This window comes from Cucurbita moschata, unplaced genomic scaffold, assembly GCF_002738365.1.
Source record: "Cucurbita moschata cultivar Rifu unplaced genomic scaffold, Cmos_1.0 Cmo_Scf00032, whole genome shotgun sequence".
NCBI classification, from domain to species: domain Eukaryota; kingdom Viridiplantae; phylum Streptophyta; class Magnoliopsida; order Cucurbitales; family Cucurbitaceae; genus Cucurbita; species Cucurbita moschata.
In genome coordinates, this window is record NW_019268548.1 from 282,015 (window position 1) to 299,170 (window position 17,156).

At 39.9% G+C, this 17,156-nt stretch overlaps 4 protein-coding genes across 5 annotated transcripts; 3 read left to right on the forward strand and 1 right to left on the reverse strand.

Moving 5' to 3' along the window:
* The first annotated feature begins 6 nt into the window (after window positions 1-6).
* On the forward strand, window positions 7-3,265 carry LOC111429722 (exocyst complex component EXO70B1-like). The gene is made up of 2 exons (XM_023065678.1): window positions 7-2,352; window positions 2,877-3,265. The coding sequence occupies exon 1, from the start codon at window positions 365-367 to the stop codon at window positions 2,321-2,323; it is 1,959 nt and encodes a 652-aa protein (XP_022921446.1). The 5' UTR covers window positions 7-364; the 3' UTR covers window positions 2,324-2,352; window positions 2,877-3,265.
* LOC111429726 (SNF1-related protein kinase regulatory subunit gamma-1) lies at window positions 3,224-5,156 on the reverse strand. The gene is made up of 5 exons (XM_023065682.1): window positions 4,985-5,156; window positions 4,691-4,863; window positions 4,449-4,619; window positions 3,931-4,370; window positions 3,224-3,835 (listed from the first exon to the last, which is right to left on the reverse strand). Exons 1-5 carry the CDS (start codon window positions 5,154-5,156, stop codon window positions 3,538-3,540), a joined length of 1,254 nt encoding a protein of 417 aa, XP_022921450.1. The 3' UTR covers window positions 3,224-3,537.
* Window positions 5,157-9,127: 3,971 nt separating this feature from the next.
* Window positions 9,128-11,041, forward strand: LOC111429724 (cytochrome P450 94B3). The gene is made up of 2 exons (XM_023065681.1): window positions 9,128-9,745; window positions 9,957-11,041. Exons 1-2 carry the CDS (start codon window positions 9,161-9,163, stop codon window positions 10,911-10,913), a joined length of 1,542 nt encoding a protein of 513 aa, XP_022921449.1. The 5' UTR covers window positions 9,128-9,160; the 3' UTR covers window positions 10,914-11,041.
* Window positions 11,042-12,086: 1,045 nt separating this feature from the next.
* LOC111429723 (U3 small nucleolar ribonucleoprotein protein MPP10) lies at window positions 12,087-16,924 on the forward strand. 2 transcript variants are annotated; one of them, XM_023065679.1, is made up of 15 exons: window positions 12,087-12,154; window positions 12,573-12,618; window positions 12,775-13,494; window positions 13,657-13,718; window positions 14,424-14,556; window positions 14,659-14,769; window positions 14,854-14,991; window positions 15,241-15,309; window positions 15,422-15,463; window positions 15,594-15,662; window positions 15,843-15,914; window positions 16,006-16,059; window positions 16,147-16,288; window positions 16,385-16,450; window positions 16,536-16,924. In XM_023065679.1, the coding sequence occupies exons 3-15, from the start codon at window positions 12,781-12,783 to the stop codon at window positions 16,541-16,543; spliced, it is 1,680 nt and encodes a 559-aa protein (XP_022921447.1). In that variant the 5' UTR covers window positions 12,087-12,154; window positions 12,573-12,618; window positions 12,775-12,780; the 3' UTR covers window positions 16,544-16,924. The 2 variants fall into 2 exon arrangements, with proteins under 2 accessions (XP_022921447.1, XP_022921448.1); XM_023065680.1 differs by lacking the exon at window positions 12,573-12,618 and having other exon boundaries at window positions 12,121-12,154.
* The last annotated feature ends 232 nt before the right edge of the window (window positions 16,925-17,156 follow it).

The following is a 17,156-nucleotide window of genomic DNA, read 5'->3' on the forward strand; positions in this document are numbered from 1 at the left end:
GAGAGAGAGAGAGAGAGAGAGAGAGAGAGAGAGAGGTACAAAAATGGAAGACATGCAGGGTTTTTACTTGGAAAGCAAACGCAAGCACAGAAAAGAGGAGCCCCAAAAGGAAGATGCTTTGTCTCAATCCGCAGTTTAGTATTTATGACTCCCAAACCTTCATTTTCCCAAATTCCAACCCCCACCATTCTACCCTCCTTCCTCCTCCGTTTCCGCCCCTTCTTCCTTCTCTCTACAAAATTCCCTCCCAATGTCTTTTCGTCTTCTTCCCCGCTTCCCCACACCGGGCCTTCCACGCTTCATAGCTTTTTGCTACTGAATCCCTCCTCCCTTCTCGCTTCCTCTCCACCGAATATTCCCTAAAATGGCCGCCACCAACACCAATGTCGCCACCGGCGTCGACGACCGCGTTTTGGCCACTGCGCAGCAGATCGTCAAGAGCCTCAATACCCCTAAAGAGGTTCGTGAGGACATGCTCTTGATTCTCTCCAATTTCGACAATCGCCTTTCCAGTATCGGTAGCATGATCAACAGTGACAACAACTCCAACACCGAGAACGATAGGTTGGACGCCGCCGAGAAGGTGATTCTACGTTGGGATCCTAATTCAGATGTACCGAGACCGTCGCTTAATTGGGAGGACTCGCCGGACGAGGCGGCTGAATATTTATCTGCGGTGGATGATATACGCCGGCTAGTTGAAGACCTGTCAATTGGGTCCGAGTCGACCAAGATCGTTGCCCGGGCGGAAAACGCGATCCAAATGGCTATGTGTCGGCTCGAGAGCGAATTTCGCCATATCCTGATCCAGAGCACAGTTCCTCTCGACGCCGATCGGCTCTATGGCTCGATCCGAAGAGTTCACCTCTCATTTGCGTCCCATTACAGTGAAATTGACGACGAATTCGAGAGTTTCGGCGAGGAAAGTCGCAATTCCGGGCGATTCCATGAGCGAGGTGCGACAATTGGAGAAGATTCTTGGGTCGATTTGATCCATCCCGATGCGGCTGTTGATCTCTCGGAAATTGCGGACCGTATGATTCGCTCTGGCTACGAAAAGGAGTGTGTTCAAGTCTACAGCACCGTTCGTCGCGATGCTTTGGACGAGTGTTTGGCAATTCTTGGCGTCGAACGGCTCAGCATTGAGGAGGTTCAGAAAAGTGACTGGAAATTTCTAGACGAGAAGATGAAGAAATGGATCCAGGCCGTCAAAATTACTGTCCGGTTGATTTTGGTCGGTGAGAAGAGGCTCTGTGACCAGATTTTTAGTGGCGCCAATGAATCCCAGGAGATTTGTTTTAACGAAACAGCAAAAGGGTGTGTAATGCAGCTGCTAAATTTCGGTGAGGCAGTGGCTATTGGGAAGAGGTCACCGGAGAAGCTGTTCCGAATCTTGGATATGTATGACGCTCTGGCTGGCGTCTTGCCACACTTGGAAGCCATGGTTTCCGATGAGTTTCTGATCAGTGAAGTACACGGAGTATTGTCTGGACTGGGAGAAGCAGCCACGGGAACTTTTGTAGAGTTTGAGAACGCTATTCTTAGCGAAAATTCAAAGAAGGCAATGCAAAATGCCGATATTCACCCGCTCATTCGATATGTAATGAATTATGTTAGGCTGCTGGTTGATTACAGTAAGACAATGAACTCTCTTTTAGAAGATGAGGAAGAACAAGACATGCCAAATGAGAAGGATAACGATGATATACTGCAGTTGGAAAGCACGTCGCCTTTGGCTCGTCGACTGTTCATGTTGTTATCGTCTCTAGAGTCCAATCTTGTGGAAAAATCTAAATTTTATGAGGATGTTTCTATGCAGTTCATATTCCTAATGAACAATATACTGTACATAGTGAAAAAGGTGAAAGATTCTGAGCTTGCCCAGCTGCTTGGCGATAACTGGCTTCGCAGGCGTAGCGGCCAAATTCGCCAATACGAAACCACTTACCTTAGAGCCTCTTGGAGCAAAGTCTTGTCTTGCTTAAAGGATGAAGGCATTGGTGGGAGCCCAAGCAACGCCTCCAAGGTAGCTTTGAAGGAGAAGTTCAAGAATTTCAATGCAGGTTTTGAGGAAATCTGCAGGGTTCAAACAGCTTGGAAGGTGTCGGATACTCAACTGCGCGATGAGCTGATCATATCGGTTTCGGAGAAGGTGATTCCTGCGTACCGCTCGTTCTTAGGAAGGTTTAGAAATCAGTTGGAGAGCGGAAGGCATTCTGGGAAGTACATAAAGTACACGCCAGAGGATTTAGAGAACTCTCTATCAGATTTGTTTGAAGGATCACTTGCTGTATCACATCACTTGAGAAGAAAGAGTACTTGAAACAAATCCAGACTTGAAACTGTTTGATGGTGAGCTGTTGATCTTTTTTCTTTTCTTCTTTCTTTTTTGCTAATGTTATAGAACACATGAGACTGGGAAGCTTATGATCGTACTTTTGTTCGTACACTGTATAATACATTACCATTGTTGTATACATTAGATTGTGTATCTTTATTGAGGTCAAGTAATATTGTGGACATAACTCCAAACCCCCCGGACCCGACCTCCGAGGTCTATTAATCTATTACAAAGAAGCAAGAGTCAAATCTATAGTAATGCAATACTTTTGTTGTCATTTTTTCTACCCATGATATGGAGCACCTTGGCCCATAAATTGGCAGGAAACTTCAATGTTCTTCGTTGCAAACGATCGGGTTGTTGAATTATTATTTGATCGTGGCTTTGCCACAAGATTGTACGACGTAGCAACATGTATTAGATAGATTCAACCATCATATTGTCTGTGTCTAAACTCCATAGTTATTTCCTCGTTTCTTCGTCATCAGAAAATCAGTAAAAAACTGATAAACGAACTGATTTTTGCATTTTTCAGGGACTTTATAGAAGTTGAGATAAAAAGTAGAAGGTATTATGGGCGAGTGAGGGTGACATTTTCTTAGCCGCAAGTGGCGACTGGCCGTGAGTTATGTTCTCCGGGAGAAGCTCAGCCATTTAGTTATTTGGGTGTTTTGCTGGGCCTCTGATTTTCACCCAACAACCGCCACAATTCCCCACTCCCATTAAGTTTGGGGAACAAGTGAGTGCATTCAGTTGCACACAGCTAGCCAATATGGCAATTCATTTGGTCAGATGAAGCCATCAGCTCAATTATTATTCAATGACAGCTTTTCCATCCCATCATTTGATTTTCAAAGCTCTATTACCTCAAAGTTGTTAACATTAAAAACTTTGTTAACATAATTTTACTCTTCATTTCAAACACTTCCAAGGAAAAGCACTCGTTTCCCGTCTGGTCTTTCCCGAAAATGTAAGGAAAAAGAGGTGGGAAAAGGAGGGGGAAAACCACGAGAACTAATTACAGGTTATAAGTTGCCTATGTTTACAATCTGCACGTTCAATCGGTCTCGACAAACCATCGAAGATCGAGGACAGCAACAAACACACCCAACAGAAAACTAAATGAAGAGGGCCAAACTGTTTATCCCAAGTATAGTGCCCACAACATTATGCTGATGCTGGCTACCATTTCACTCTCAAACCCGACTATTCTCAGGCAATGGTAGAACACCGTCGAAGAAATCGCCAAAGTAACCACGAGGTTCATGGACTAACCTCGAGATGATATCTCTGAGGGTGACAACTCCTTCCAGATTGCCGTTGTCGTCGACTACATACACACGGTGGATCTTCTTCGAGTCGAGCAGCAAAATCAAATCCTTTACAGAGTGATCCTTCTTGCATGTAATCATGTCGCTCAGCATCGGAGAGAACGCTTCATGCTTCTCTAAGTAGCTTCTAACCGCAGTCAGAAAGTTCTTGGCTGTTATCGATCTGTCAGAACGAAACAAGAGACCGTGTTATTTCGACCATTTCGTAACAAAATGTAATACTTTGCCTGCCAATCAACGAAGATTTTGATGGCAAACCTGTAATCGTGGTAGATTTCCGGTGCAGTAAGCAAGAAATGAATATCTCTTAAACTAATGTTGCCTACAGCCTTGCTCCCACCCTTTTCAATAACAGGTATACCTCCAACCTTCTTCTTCCTCATAAGTTTGAATGCTTGAAGAACAGGCTCGTCCTCGTACACCTTGACAATAGAAGCCGGTGACATCATCGGAAGACCGAGCTCCGAGAGCGTCTTTGTTCCCCAACTTTCAAACCATTGAAGCCCTGCACATTCTGCTAACATGTGAATCACAGCTGATTGTGTAATGATGTTCTCAATCTTTCCCTCCCCCAAGTTCACCACTGGTATGCTTTTCATTTTGTACTTTGATAGCAGTAACAGCATTGTCAAGAAGGAATTCGACGTCTGCAACGCAAGAAATGGCGCCCAACGGAAAGATCCCGAGATGTCTCGCACCTGTACATTTAGAAGATTTGATCAACACTATGCCAATCCACATTCATCACCTATATAATCTTGAAAACGAGACCAAACCTGTGTGCTCTTGTACAATTCAGAGGAAGTTAACGACTCGAAAAAGCTTCCCGACGTCGCTGCGGCGGATTCTGGGCCGAGTACCTGCTGTTCTAAAGGAGATATCACCCCATTTCTTGCCGCCGCCACAGCACTTCCATCACTAGGACTTCTCGGGGATGGAGGCTCCGACTGCAACACAAATCGTGTTAACATGAAGAATCAAACACAAATGAATTCATAGAAGCTCAAATTCAAGTAACCTGATAAAGAATCCAAACGGCAATTCCAGCAAACTCAACGACTCCAAGGTATCTATCAATCCAGCTTGCATGATCAGGTGCGTCAACGTCCACCACCGGTGCACTGAGGATCTTATGTTGGGCCAAAATTTGAACAGCTTCAGCTAGACTGCTATCCGATTTTATCTCAATTACTGAATAACAACACTTCAAAATGATCAAACCAATAAAAACAACGTGGAAATGAAGAACATATTGGCTTCTATGAAATTCAAAAGAGCACAGAATGAGCAATTCTTCAAACCAAAAACGTACCTTGATTAAGAGGGGCAGGAGGAAAGGCAGAGACAGGGATGCTTTCAAAGCAAGCATTAAGCTTTTCAGTGGGACTGAGCTGCGGCTCTTGAACGTCCCATAAATCTTCCACTCGCATCCCCACCTTCGCCTCTGGGCTTCTCGGACTCTCCTCTGTCGCTGCCATCACCATTTTTTCTCCTCTTCCCTCTCTCCAATCACAGACTTTCCTTTCCGCTTTTTCTAAGCCAACTCTGTTCTTGAGGAATGATTTTTACCATAAATAAGTCCCAACTCAGTGAGGAATGCTAGTGTCCAACACGGGGTTTTATTTCCATGTGCTTTGATTTAATCCTGGCGGTCCAAAGTGCGGACTTTTGTGGAGGGGAGATTTGACTGGACACGTGGAGGATTCGGGTGAGAGATGACGAATACACCTTTGATGAGGGTGTATTGGTCAACACAGATCTGCGTCATTTACGTACAGCACGCTAATGCTTATCCCATTTGTCGGATTGCAAATAAACAAACCACCTTTCTTCTTTCTTCTTATCCCTACCTTTACTGATCACCACTGATGGGCAAATGCTAAACTGCGCCGGACCCGCACTTTGCGTCCTGCTTTGTCTTCACTTTCGTGATGATGTGGCTCCATGTCGTGGCCTCTTCACGTGCTTCCGTGGCGCCCACGCGCTCAATTTCATCATTTTTTTTTTCTTTTTAAAGAAAATAATCTTGTGTAGTGGGCCGTTGGGTAATTTATCCATGAACCGATTTCGGCAGCTTTCGTGCAATCTCGGCCCATAGCTGAAATTCACAAACCACTTTTAAAACGATATTTAATATTTATTTAGTCAAATTATTTAAATCAAGATCAACTGTTAAATAAATTGGTGAATCTTTTGAATAAGATCAATTGTTACAGAAATTTAACCTAATTCTTCGGTTATCTTTGCTACACAAACAGGCGGCAAAGATTTTACTGCGCTTGGAATGTACGCATTCCCGTGACTCATTGTTTTGCTTTTCTACTCTGCGAGGGTTTCTCGCCATGGCATCTTCCGCTTCTTCGTTGGCTCATGGCGCTTCTAAGTTTTTCGCCGACCTTCGTTCTTGTGGCTTACCGTTCCTTCTTTAAATCCGGTAATGCTTTTTCTCTAATCGCACTTTGATTTGAAATTTGCTCTTTTGTGTTCTGTTCTGTTCCGAATTTAGATAAGGAAAAATTCAGTACGCATAGTTTAATCGATCATTTTGACCTGAAGCCTCGGAAATTTGACAATTTCGTGTTTTGTAATAATGCATTTGAGTCTCAGATGGCATTTATAAGAGGAGTTGAATCTGTGTACGTTATTGAATTATAAAAAAATGCTTTAAGCTTCTCTCGTGCTTTTAAGGGATGTTGGCGAGATGCCTACTGTCATTTTGCAGGCTTCCATAATATTAGCCATCAAGGACCAGATGTTTACAGGTAGAAGAACTTAATAAGTTGTGATGTTTTCATATCTCTATGTTTTGTAATAATACATTTGGGTGACCTGAGTGTTTAGCTAGCGATCAATGCCTGGTGAAATAATTTCAGACAGCAAAGCAAAGAGGATGTTTTTCAACTTCTTTTTTTTATGAGCTTGTGGTTTCATTAGAATTGTGTTCCAAATCTGATGGCTATGGTGGCTATCATGCATCCATCCAGGAGAATAAAACAGTGAAACACCTAGTAAGGATCTACATATTTCGACTGTAAAGAGGCTGCCTGCCCGTCTCAAGGCCAGAGGCCTCTCGCTCAAAGAAGAAGGCAAGTATATTATATTATCATCATCCCGCTGAATAAGTACATGTTTGGGATGATTTTAAAAGAGTTAAAATTGCTTTTAAATCAGTTTGATATTTGATTTTACATTTTTAACATGGTTTGTAAAGCAGTTTTTTCTTTTCAATTATAAGATGTTTAAAGATTACTTGATGGGGAGGATGTGTCGGATGAACACAATTGTCACAATGGTATGATATTGTCTATTTTAAGCATAAAATCTTATGGTTTTCCTTTAGGCTTTCCCAAAATGCTCCATTTTAATGGAGATAGCATTACTTGATCATAAATACATGATTATTCCTTAAATTAGTCGATGTGGACTCTCCATCTAACGAGATGAATTACTTGCCCACCTAAGAAGCCCTGATGTTGACAACCACTAAAAGAGTTGAACACCGGCAATCTCCATGAACATGAGCCAAGTAACCCAAATCGAGGGAGTTGTGGATTACTTTTCTTCTCAACATTTAAATGTGTAGTTAGGAACAGAGCATAATATCTTCAAGTTGTGCTGACGTTGGTTTTGGAAAACAAAAGTTGGTCATGGTTATTTGTATCCATTTTGATGGTGAGAAAAAACGTTCTTACCTAAATTATTGAGATAAGATTAGAAAGTGTATTTGTTTTTTTTTTTAATAATTACCGATTTTACGGTAAAATCTGTCGAATAGAAAACCGAGTCTTCCTAATCATATTTGAAATCTTTCATATTCTTTGAGATTTTTGCCAACGATCAAATTTTACTCCAACATTTATACTAGGGAGAAGATGTGATAATCAGATTCTAAGATATAATTGTCACATAAAGTAAATCAGTGTTTGAGTATAATAGTTTTAAGATCTTATCTAACTAAATACATCGTTTGAGTATAGTTTTAAAATCTTATCTAAAAAGTGTTCGTGTTCTAATCTAAATCATCGTTGTCAAATCATTTGCGATAGTTTTAAAACGTTTTTTCTTTCTTGAAAGATGAATAATAATATGTTATAAAGTTAATTTTCAAAAAAATACATGACTTTTTTTGCCATCTATAACGATTCTTTGAAATATTCTCACTCACTTATTATTTTGAGAGAGAAAAATTGGTTGCTGCACTTTTAAAACGTGGAAGGAAATGTACAACATAACTACGTAGCTTAACTGTGTTGTGAAATGTGGCCAAGTGGAATCTATGAAGCAAGACTTTTTGGGCAATGACCCCTCTTCCACTTATAGACCTTTTCAAGTCGACAAAAGAAAATAGTAACGAAAATACCCCATGATTGGCAACAAGAATTGAGGAAGGCCCACCCCCTCCAAGTGACTTGATTGACCACCGTCATCGCCAGACGTTGTCGACATGTCGTCCAAATCCTCCCACTGTTCACTCCCACCACCAAACCATATGCAGACAAAATAAAAAGCTTGCTAGAAGCGGCTCCGGCCATACAAGTGGGGGTCGGAGCCTCCATTTTTGGACGGTGGCATTATTTTAAACCCTAAAATATCAGTGGTCACATAGATAATGCTCCCACACCTATTCTACACACTCTCTCTCTCTCTTCTTTTTTTCTTTTTTCTTTTCTTGACAAAAAAAAGAAAAAGTCATTATGACTCTAATCTTTGGTGAGATATCATTTCAAAATCAGCCTTTAATTTCATCCATTCAAATTTTAAATTTGTTTAATTATATCAAATTTTATTAAATTTGTAAATAAAACACGTGTGTACTTTTTAAATATATACTTGATAAATTGATACATTTAGATAAAGATAAAAAATTTAGAGAGAAAGGATTAGGAAACAAAAAATGATTTTATTTTTTTGGACCGCATTCAGCTGTTCTCTCAATTTGACCACGTTTTTTTACTACGACGCCTCCCTAGAGAACTCAGAAGACCAACTACTTCACAATAGAAAACTTGTGATATCTTTCACAATTTTGAAAAATCTATTTACTCTCAACCTTGTTGTTTCTTAAAGTCTTTCATCTTCGCAAATATAAAGACCAATTATTTTGTTGATTACAGTTAACCCTCTTTTTTTTTTTTTTTTCCCTCTTATTAATTAATATAAAGACTAATTATTTTGTTGATTAAAATTTTAATCCAGCTCATTCTAAGAAAATGCAAATTAATTATTAATTTATAATTTATAGTTAAGAAAAGCGAATGATAATAAAGATGTGGAGTGTGTTGGATAGAATGAAAAATAAAAAAGTATGGCACGTTTTAATTTTGATAATGGATTGGACAATAACGTCAATTGGGCTCCCAAATTCACACGTGCTTTTTTGTCTTACAACTCATCATTTCCCAACCCTACAAATATTAGTTAATACCTTTCTCTTCTCAGACAGCAAAACTGAGTTCAAACTTGGGCGAAACCAAAAACCCCAACCACCATGCAACTCATCTACTTCGCCCTCTCCCTCTTCTTCCTTCTATCACTCTCTTCCACGGCCTTCTTCTGTCTCTATCTTTCCTTCTTTAGATTCTACTGCTTCTCCAAAAACCGCTTTTATTCCCCTCCTTCCTACCCTTTCATCGGCTGCTTGATCTCTTTTTACAAAAACCGGCGCCGCCTTCTAAGCTGGTACACCCACCTCCTTTCCCACTCTCCCACTCAGACCATTGTGGTGAATCGCCTTGGTTCGAGGCGGACCGTTGTCACCGCCAACCCCGCCAACGTCGAGCACATGCTCAAGACCAATTTTGTTAACTACCCTAAAGGGAAGCCGTTTACTGATATACTCGGCGATCTCCTCGGCTGTGGCATTTTCAATGTCGACGGCGATTTATGGTCCACCCAACGCAAGCTTGCTAGCCATGAATTTTCCGCTAAGTCCGTTAGGGAATTCGTGGTTAAGACACTTGAAGATGAAGTTCATCTCCGTTTGATTCCGTTGCTCCATAACGCTGCTCGAACTAACGCCGTCCTCGATTTGCAAGATGTCTTGGGAAGACTCGCTTTTGACACCGTTTGTAAGGTTTTTGTCTCCCCTTAACCATACCCTTCATGCATGCTTACATTATAATATATTCTAATTATATTTTTTATTTGATTTGTTTGGTCTCTTAAGAATTATCTTGTATTTATTTATTACTCGTTACGTTTTTTTTTTTTTGTAATTTATAAATGAAGAGTTCTTACCATTATTTAGGTGGGTGGTTTTAACAAATATTCTCATGGATTCCTAGGTGACGGTAGGTACAGATGAGCAGTGCTTGGACATGTCGCGCCCAATACCGGCAATAGTAAATTCATTGGACACGGCAACTGGGATCAGCGCAAGGAGGGCAGTAGCGCCACTTTTTGTCACGTGGAAGGCCAAGCGCATGCTCAACGTCGGCTCCGAAAAGAAGCTCAAAGAAGCGGTGGAAATGGTCCATGAATGGGTCTCCAACATCATTCGTAACAGAAACCTGAACAATAGTAATACGCTCGATCATAACCACGCACACGGCGATTTGTTATCTCGCCTCTTGTCGGCCGGCCACAGCCAGGAAGTGATTAGAGACATGGTCGTCAGCTTCATAATGGCCGGCCGTGACACTACCTCCGCCGCCATGACGTGGCTCTTCTGGTTGCTCACAAAGCACCCCAAAGTCGAACAGGCCATAGTGGACGAAGCCATTAAATTGTCCGGCGATTCCGAAACTGCGTCGTTGGGTTATGGTTACGAAGAATTGAAGGATATGAAGTATTTGAAGGCGTGTTTATGCGAGTCCATGCGGCTATACCCGCCGGTGGCTTGGGATTCGAAGCACGCAGCGGCGCCGGATATTCTGCCGGATGGAACTCCGGTGAGGAAAGGGGACAGAGTCACGTATTTTCCGTATGGAATGGGGCGGATGGAGGAGCTGTGGGGGAAGGACCGACTCGAATTCAAACCGGACCGGTGGTTCCAAAACGGGGAGTTGAAACCGGTGAGTCCGTTCAAGTTCCCGGTGTTTCAAGCCGGTCCAAGGATGTGCTTGGGAAAGGAAATGGCGTTCATTCAGATGAAATACGTGATGGCCACGGTTTTGAAGCGGTTTGAATTTAGACCGGCGAATGAAAATGCGCCGGTTTTTGTCCCCTTGTTGACAGCTCATATGGCTGGTGGACTGAAGGTTTATGTCGGGGAAAGGAAAGAACAAAAGTCAACCATCTAGTGAGGATCAAGTCATCTCAAAAGTATTTAAATGTCTAAAATAGACAATATTATATTAATGTAGATATATGTGCCAATTATTATCATTAAAACAATGTTTAAAAAGACCGAGGGAATGGATTTGAATCAAATGCAAGACATAATTGAAAAAACATAATAAATCTTATACAAAATGAAGTATTAAGAGAGTCTCATAAAATGTTAAATAAATATACGGGGAGAACAATAATATCTTAAACTTTCAATATTAGGATCCCAATCATGTAATAATAGAGTTGTAGATATAATATAAAGGTCAAGAACATCGATAAATTTAAAATATTACCATGTTTGCTTTAGTCTATTATGTATCGTTGTCATTTGTCAACTTCACTGTTTTAAAATGCATTTATTTGAGAGAGGTTTATACATCTTTATAAAAAAATGTTTCGTTCATATCTACAACCAACATGGAATCCGTAAAGATGGTTTCCATGAACCATTTTTATATAACAATGGTAAAAACTTTTAAAACTTGCTTTGCTTCTTCCTCAAACTTTAAGACATTAATCTTCTTTTTTTCTTAATATTATTTTTAAAGGTGGCACACATTATTTTACCCTATATTAATATTATTATAGTATATTTTGCATTTTTTTTTTAAAGTTGAAAGACATTTTTTAAATAAGATAATATTTATCTCTATTTAAAATTAATTAGATTAAATATCATCGATGAGTTTTTTTTTTTTTTTTTTAAGGCACTTTGAATTTTCTTGGATAATTTATAGACAATTATTGAATATTTTGAGTATTTTTTAAAGAATAAGCAAAGTTGATGTTATTTTTATTAATTTAGTTTTTTTTTTCTTGAATTAATAAAGTAAAGGAGAAAAAGAAAATTAAAAACCCTAAACCTCAGGCCACCCTCTATTTCTCTCTCGGTAAACAGCGGGAAACCCCCCCTCGTGAGTTCTACTAGCCGCGCTGCCCTTTCTCCTCTTGTTTTCTCAGCCGCAGCCCGGACACTCGGCGACTTTCCCTCACCACCGCGCGACAGCCACCCTCCGGCCGACAGAGACCCACGCGAACGGAGCTTCCAGTGTGTTGTAGCAGCTTTTCAGGCTGCTTTCCTCGACTCCACGATTTATCTCCTGCACTGCGGACTCACGACGCAAGCGCAATCTGAACGCCGACGATTTAATTTTCACAGTGTTTGTGACGTTTTCCGGCGGCCCCGACGTGACTTCCGCGTTTTCAACAGGTACAACGAGTTTTACTTCCTTTCGACGAGGTTTGGCTGTAACTCATGCCCAATCAACTTTAGGTTTACTCAGTATAGTACATTGGTTTCGCTGTACTGAAATTATGTACCGTAATTCAATTCACGAACACTTTTTTCCCCTGGACGGAGTGAAATTGCAGAATTGGAAAAGGATTTTTTAAAGTTAAAAATTCTGTCAAATCCGTCTTAAAAAGGCATGATTTCCAATTCCTTGCTTTTTCTTTTTTTTGCTGGAAAGCCTTCCAAATTCAGGGATTCCAAACAGGGGTAGGTCATCTGTCTCCATAATGGAAACGGCACTATTTGAAATAAATCTCAAGAATCTTTTTCTCATGTTTTGTTTTGTTGTTTATAATCAAGTTGTATCTCCGTTGATGTGTTTTGTGATATGTACCAGTGTGCAAGGCCAGGGGATCTGATCTGATCACCGTTTTCACGTTCATGTATGGCTTCTTATAATCTTATCAGTTCTTATTGTTTATATCTTTAGTTTCAAGAAGTGAAAAGTAGTCTGAAACTTATTTATATTTGATAATTGAATTATTTCATATTATCGTGAGACACTGTTGAATGAGGGATCATTCTTTTGTGTTAAACAGAGCTCAATGGAGGCGGAGAAAGTGGTTCTTCCTACCACTGAAGCTGGTCTTGATCCACTTCATTATCTCAAATCAACAGACCCACCTCTCTGGCTTGCTCCAAGCCCTTCCCTGTCTAAAGTTGCTCGCCTTGCCTCACATAACTTATTTGCTATGCTGAAACCTTTCAGTCCTAAATCTCCATTTGATCATCTCCTGGTTGATGGATTTGATGCCGAGCAGATATGGCAACAAATTGACCTCCAATCCCAACCTCTTTTGGCAAGTATTCGCCGGGATTTGAAGCGGTTTGAGAAGAATCCTGAAGTAATTTCGAACCTGAAGGTGTCTTTGGAAGATAAGAAGAATGTTATTCAAGAGATGGCTATAGGGTCGGGGGAAGGCAGCGATGAATTTGAAGAGGATATAAAGGAGTTAGATGACGAAGACGACGAAGATGAGGAGGATGAGGATGAAGAAGAGGACAGTGACGATGAAGAAGATGGAGACACTGAGGAGGGAGAGAAGGAAGTGAGTGACGGTGAAGTTGAGGGAGAAGATGGTAGTGGTGGGATTGAGGATGGATTTTTGAAATTAAAAGAGCTAGAGGAGTTTATGGAGGAGGATGAGGGAAGAGAATATGGCTTACAGAAGAAGACAGATGGTAAGAAGGGAAAGAAACAAAGGAAGACAGAAGAAGAATCCGAGGACGATGAAGATGAAGATGATGAAGATGATGAGGTGAAGGCACATTGCTTAAACAAACTGATCCTCTCCAGAATTTGTTTGTTTTGCTATTAATGAGGGTTTATTGCTCATGATATTATTACATGCTGCAGAATTTGTTAATTTAAGATGCTTGTTTTGGTAAAATTTAAAGTTGGCTATTTTCTTCCCTTGTAGCTTGGGGAATTCGACCTTCATGGTGAGGAGGATGGAGATTCTAGCAAACTGGAAAAGGCAAGGTATTAGGGCTCATTTGTTCTTCTATATGCTTGTAAATGACAAACTCCTTAAAGTGATCAAAGTACTTGATTTCGTTTTGCATAGTTTCACACTCATGCTACTAGTCTAGTTGGACTTATGGTTACTATCAAATGCGATGGATGACTCTGATATTAGTTGAAGTTTGTGTGCATTTGTACTTAAAGCGACATTAATTAGTAACTGATTTTAGAACATCTCGTCTATATGATTGTGGAAAAAAAAATCTGAGGCTGTCTGGAAGGAGCCGGTTGATGAGATTTCTTAGCTACATTATTGTCTGCCAATAGGATTCTTTCATTTTTCAGATTACACGTTTTTGTCGTTTAGTTTTCCTTTTGTAGCAGACTGACCAACATCTCTACACTACACTATTGTAAAAATCTTTTCATTGCATCAATGTCGTTATCGTTAATGTTTGATTCCTCATGATCTCCTTGCCGGTGTAATTAAATGGTCATTCAACATCTCTTTATTTGCCTACATTAAAAAACTCAGCATATTGAGTTTTCACTACATTTTTTTTCAATAGACTTATTAACTGAGAAAATCCTCAGAATCTGATCACGATCTTCAAGTTCTTCATGATAATTGTGATTTTTTAGTAGTTTCAATAAGCTAAAGGATGATCTATTTTCACTTTAAAATATTAGCTTCCAATAGATGCGAATCTATTTTGTTTGCAGATACGAAGACTTTTTTGGTGCTAAAAAGAAGAATCATGGGAGAACAAAGTCTAAATTGAGGAATGGATCGGAGTCTGAATTCTCAGATTCAGGTGATGAAGAGGAAGATGATGATGAAGCACATGCAGAACGGGTACATATCTTCCTCCACGACTTCAGCTGCATATTAAATTGATAGGCGCTCTTCTTCATGTGAATACTCATTCTAGTTTCTAATTTTGAGTTGCATATACAGAAGTCTGAAAATCTTTCAACTCATCAAAAACAACTTAAGAAGCTTCAATCTGAAATAGAGATGATGGAGAAAGCAAACTTGGAGCCAAAAACGTGGACCATGCAAGGAGAGGTAAAGTCATCTTTTTATTGGTTTTCTTACTTTATACAAGATACGATCATTTCGAGCCACTTCAAGCTACAATTTCAATATTAGGTAACCGCTGCAAAAAGACCTAAGAATAGTGCTCTGGAAGTTGATCTAGATTTTGAGCACAATGTGAGACCACCACCAGTAATCACAGAAGAAGTTACAGCAACGTTGGAAGAGATGATCAAGAAAAGGATCCTTGAGGTAACTTTTTCTATCTAAGAAAACTTCAATTCTTATAATTCTCATCACTTATAAAGAAAGGGTGTCTGACTAAGTGGCAATAGCCTAATCAAACCATATTCTTTTATAAAAGAAACGATTTATATTGATATGAAGAAAAATGGATACATGTTGAGCCAAGAGAACAAGACGTGGAAGAGCTTGATTTACAGTGGCCGTACTCATCTGCTGCGAATATTTGACCAGCATTGTCTTATGCTTTGCTTTCAGGGGCGTTTTGACGAAGTTCAGAAAGCACCTAAGCGACCTACTAAAGCACCCAGAGAAATCAAAGACTTGGTCAGTATTCTTTTATGAAAGTCTTTTGTATGTGCCTTTCACATTTATATATGTATATTCACTTGTAGTGTTTTTCTTGCTCAAGTAGTAACATTTTCTTTTCTCTAAACAGGATGAGAATAAAAGCAAGAAAGGTCTTGGTGAACTATACGAGGTTTGTGTTTCTTCTAAAAATGATGCATCATTAAGCGCACTCCCTTGCTGCCATGCCCGTCTCTTCCTACCGGATGTCTCTCGTTTAATTTGTTTCGATTTGAGGGGCCATTCTTCCAATTTTTTTGCAGGAAGAGTATGTTGAAAAGACTAATTTGGCTACTGCCCCATCGACATTCACGGATGAAGCAAAGAATGAGGTACACTTCATGAAGAGACAAGAAGAGTTTTTACTCGCATAATTTAACAATTCTATTGGTATTTCTAGTATGATACTCTGATCAAACTATATTAAATTTGGATAGTTTGAAACATTTATAACCTTTCCTACTTCCTCCATAATTTCTTTTATTGATTTCCTTACCTTTACCTCAAATCAGGCGAGCATACTTTTCAAGAAACTTTGCTCCAAGCTGGATGCTCTTTCCCATTACCACTACGCACCGAAACCTGTATGCTTCTAATGAATTCTTTGAATTTTGGACTGATTGACCATCTATCAACCCATTTTCTCATCTACATGTCAATTCTTTACTTGTAAAGGTTATTGAGGATATGTCTATATCAGTGAATGTCCCTGCTCTTGCAATGGAAGAGGTAACTGCTCTTCTATCTCATATCCCGTTTGTACGTGTTTGTGTAGTTGAGTGCATGAGCTAAAGTATAATTCTGTTATGTGGTTAGGTTGCTCCCGTTGCTGTCTCGGATGCAGCGATGCTTGCTCCAGAGGAAGTTTTTTCAGGCAAAGGTGACATCAAAGAAGCAGCTGAACTTACACAATCCGACAGGAAGAGGAGGAGAGCCAGCAAGAAAAGGAAATATAAAGGTAAATGTGAGAAGAATAGATAGTAGGGCTCTTGAATCGTGTTGCCTACAGAGGAGTTTTCCCCATGTTTGTAATAATAATCTGCGAGTCTTACAGCTATGGTGGCCAAAAGAGACGCGAAGAAGGCAGCAAGCAATACTACAGTTCCAAAGCCCAATGAAGGTAATAATGTTTAGCATTTCAATGTCTTGTATTTATTTTCAACTATTGACTGACGCCCTAACTGTAACTATGCTCAAATTTTTAGGCCAATGAAGACTGTATTAGTTATTGAGTGGTTCTTAAAAGTCTTTTCCATTGACACGCTTCATGATCATCCTGAGAGAAGGAAAAACTGGAAGGGAATGGAATTGTCTACTTAATTTTGAGCAGCTGAGGATGAAATAGCTGAAGGATGGGGAGTTGTTCCTTATTTGTTTTCACTTGTGGCTTCCAAGGAAAGTATTATATTGGTAGAGGTTGAAAGAAGGCGATCCTCAGTGATAGGTGATTTTTATACACACCCCTTTCCATCATAAGAGTTGCTATAGCCACAAGTTAATTACTTGATTGAGTTTTTTACGAAGGAAACTTGAAAGAAATTTAAACTTTTCTAGGAAAATGACAATACAATGATATGATGCCCCTTTTTGTGTACTCTACTTTGTAACCTCTCTCTCTCTCTCTCTATTATATGAAATTGTGAGATCTCTGGGATGGAGATGAGAACGAAACATTTCTTATAAGGGTTTTATAAGCATGAGACGTGAGACTATGGTGGGCTTGGATCAAAATTTAATACACAATAGAATGCCTTCACAGCATGACACACATGTCATCAAATTATCCAAGACCCATATAATGTTGCAATTTGGGTAATTCACAAAAA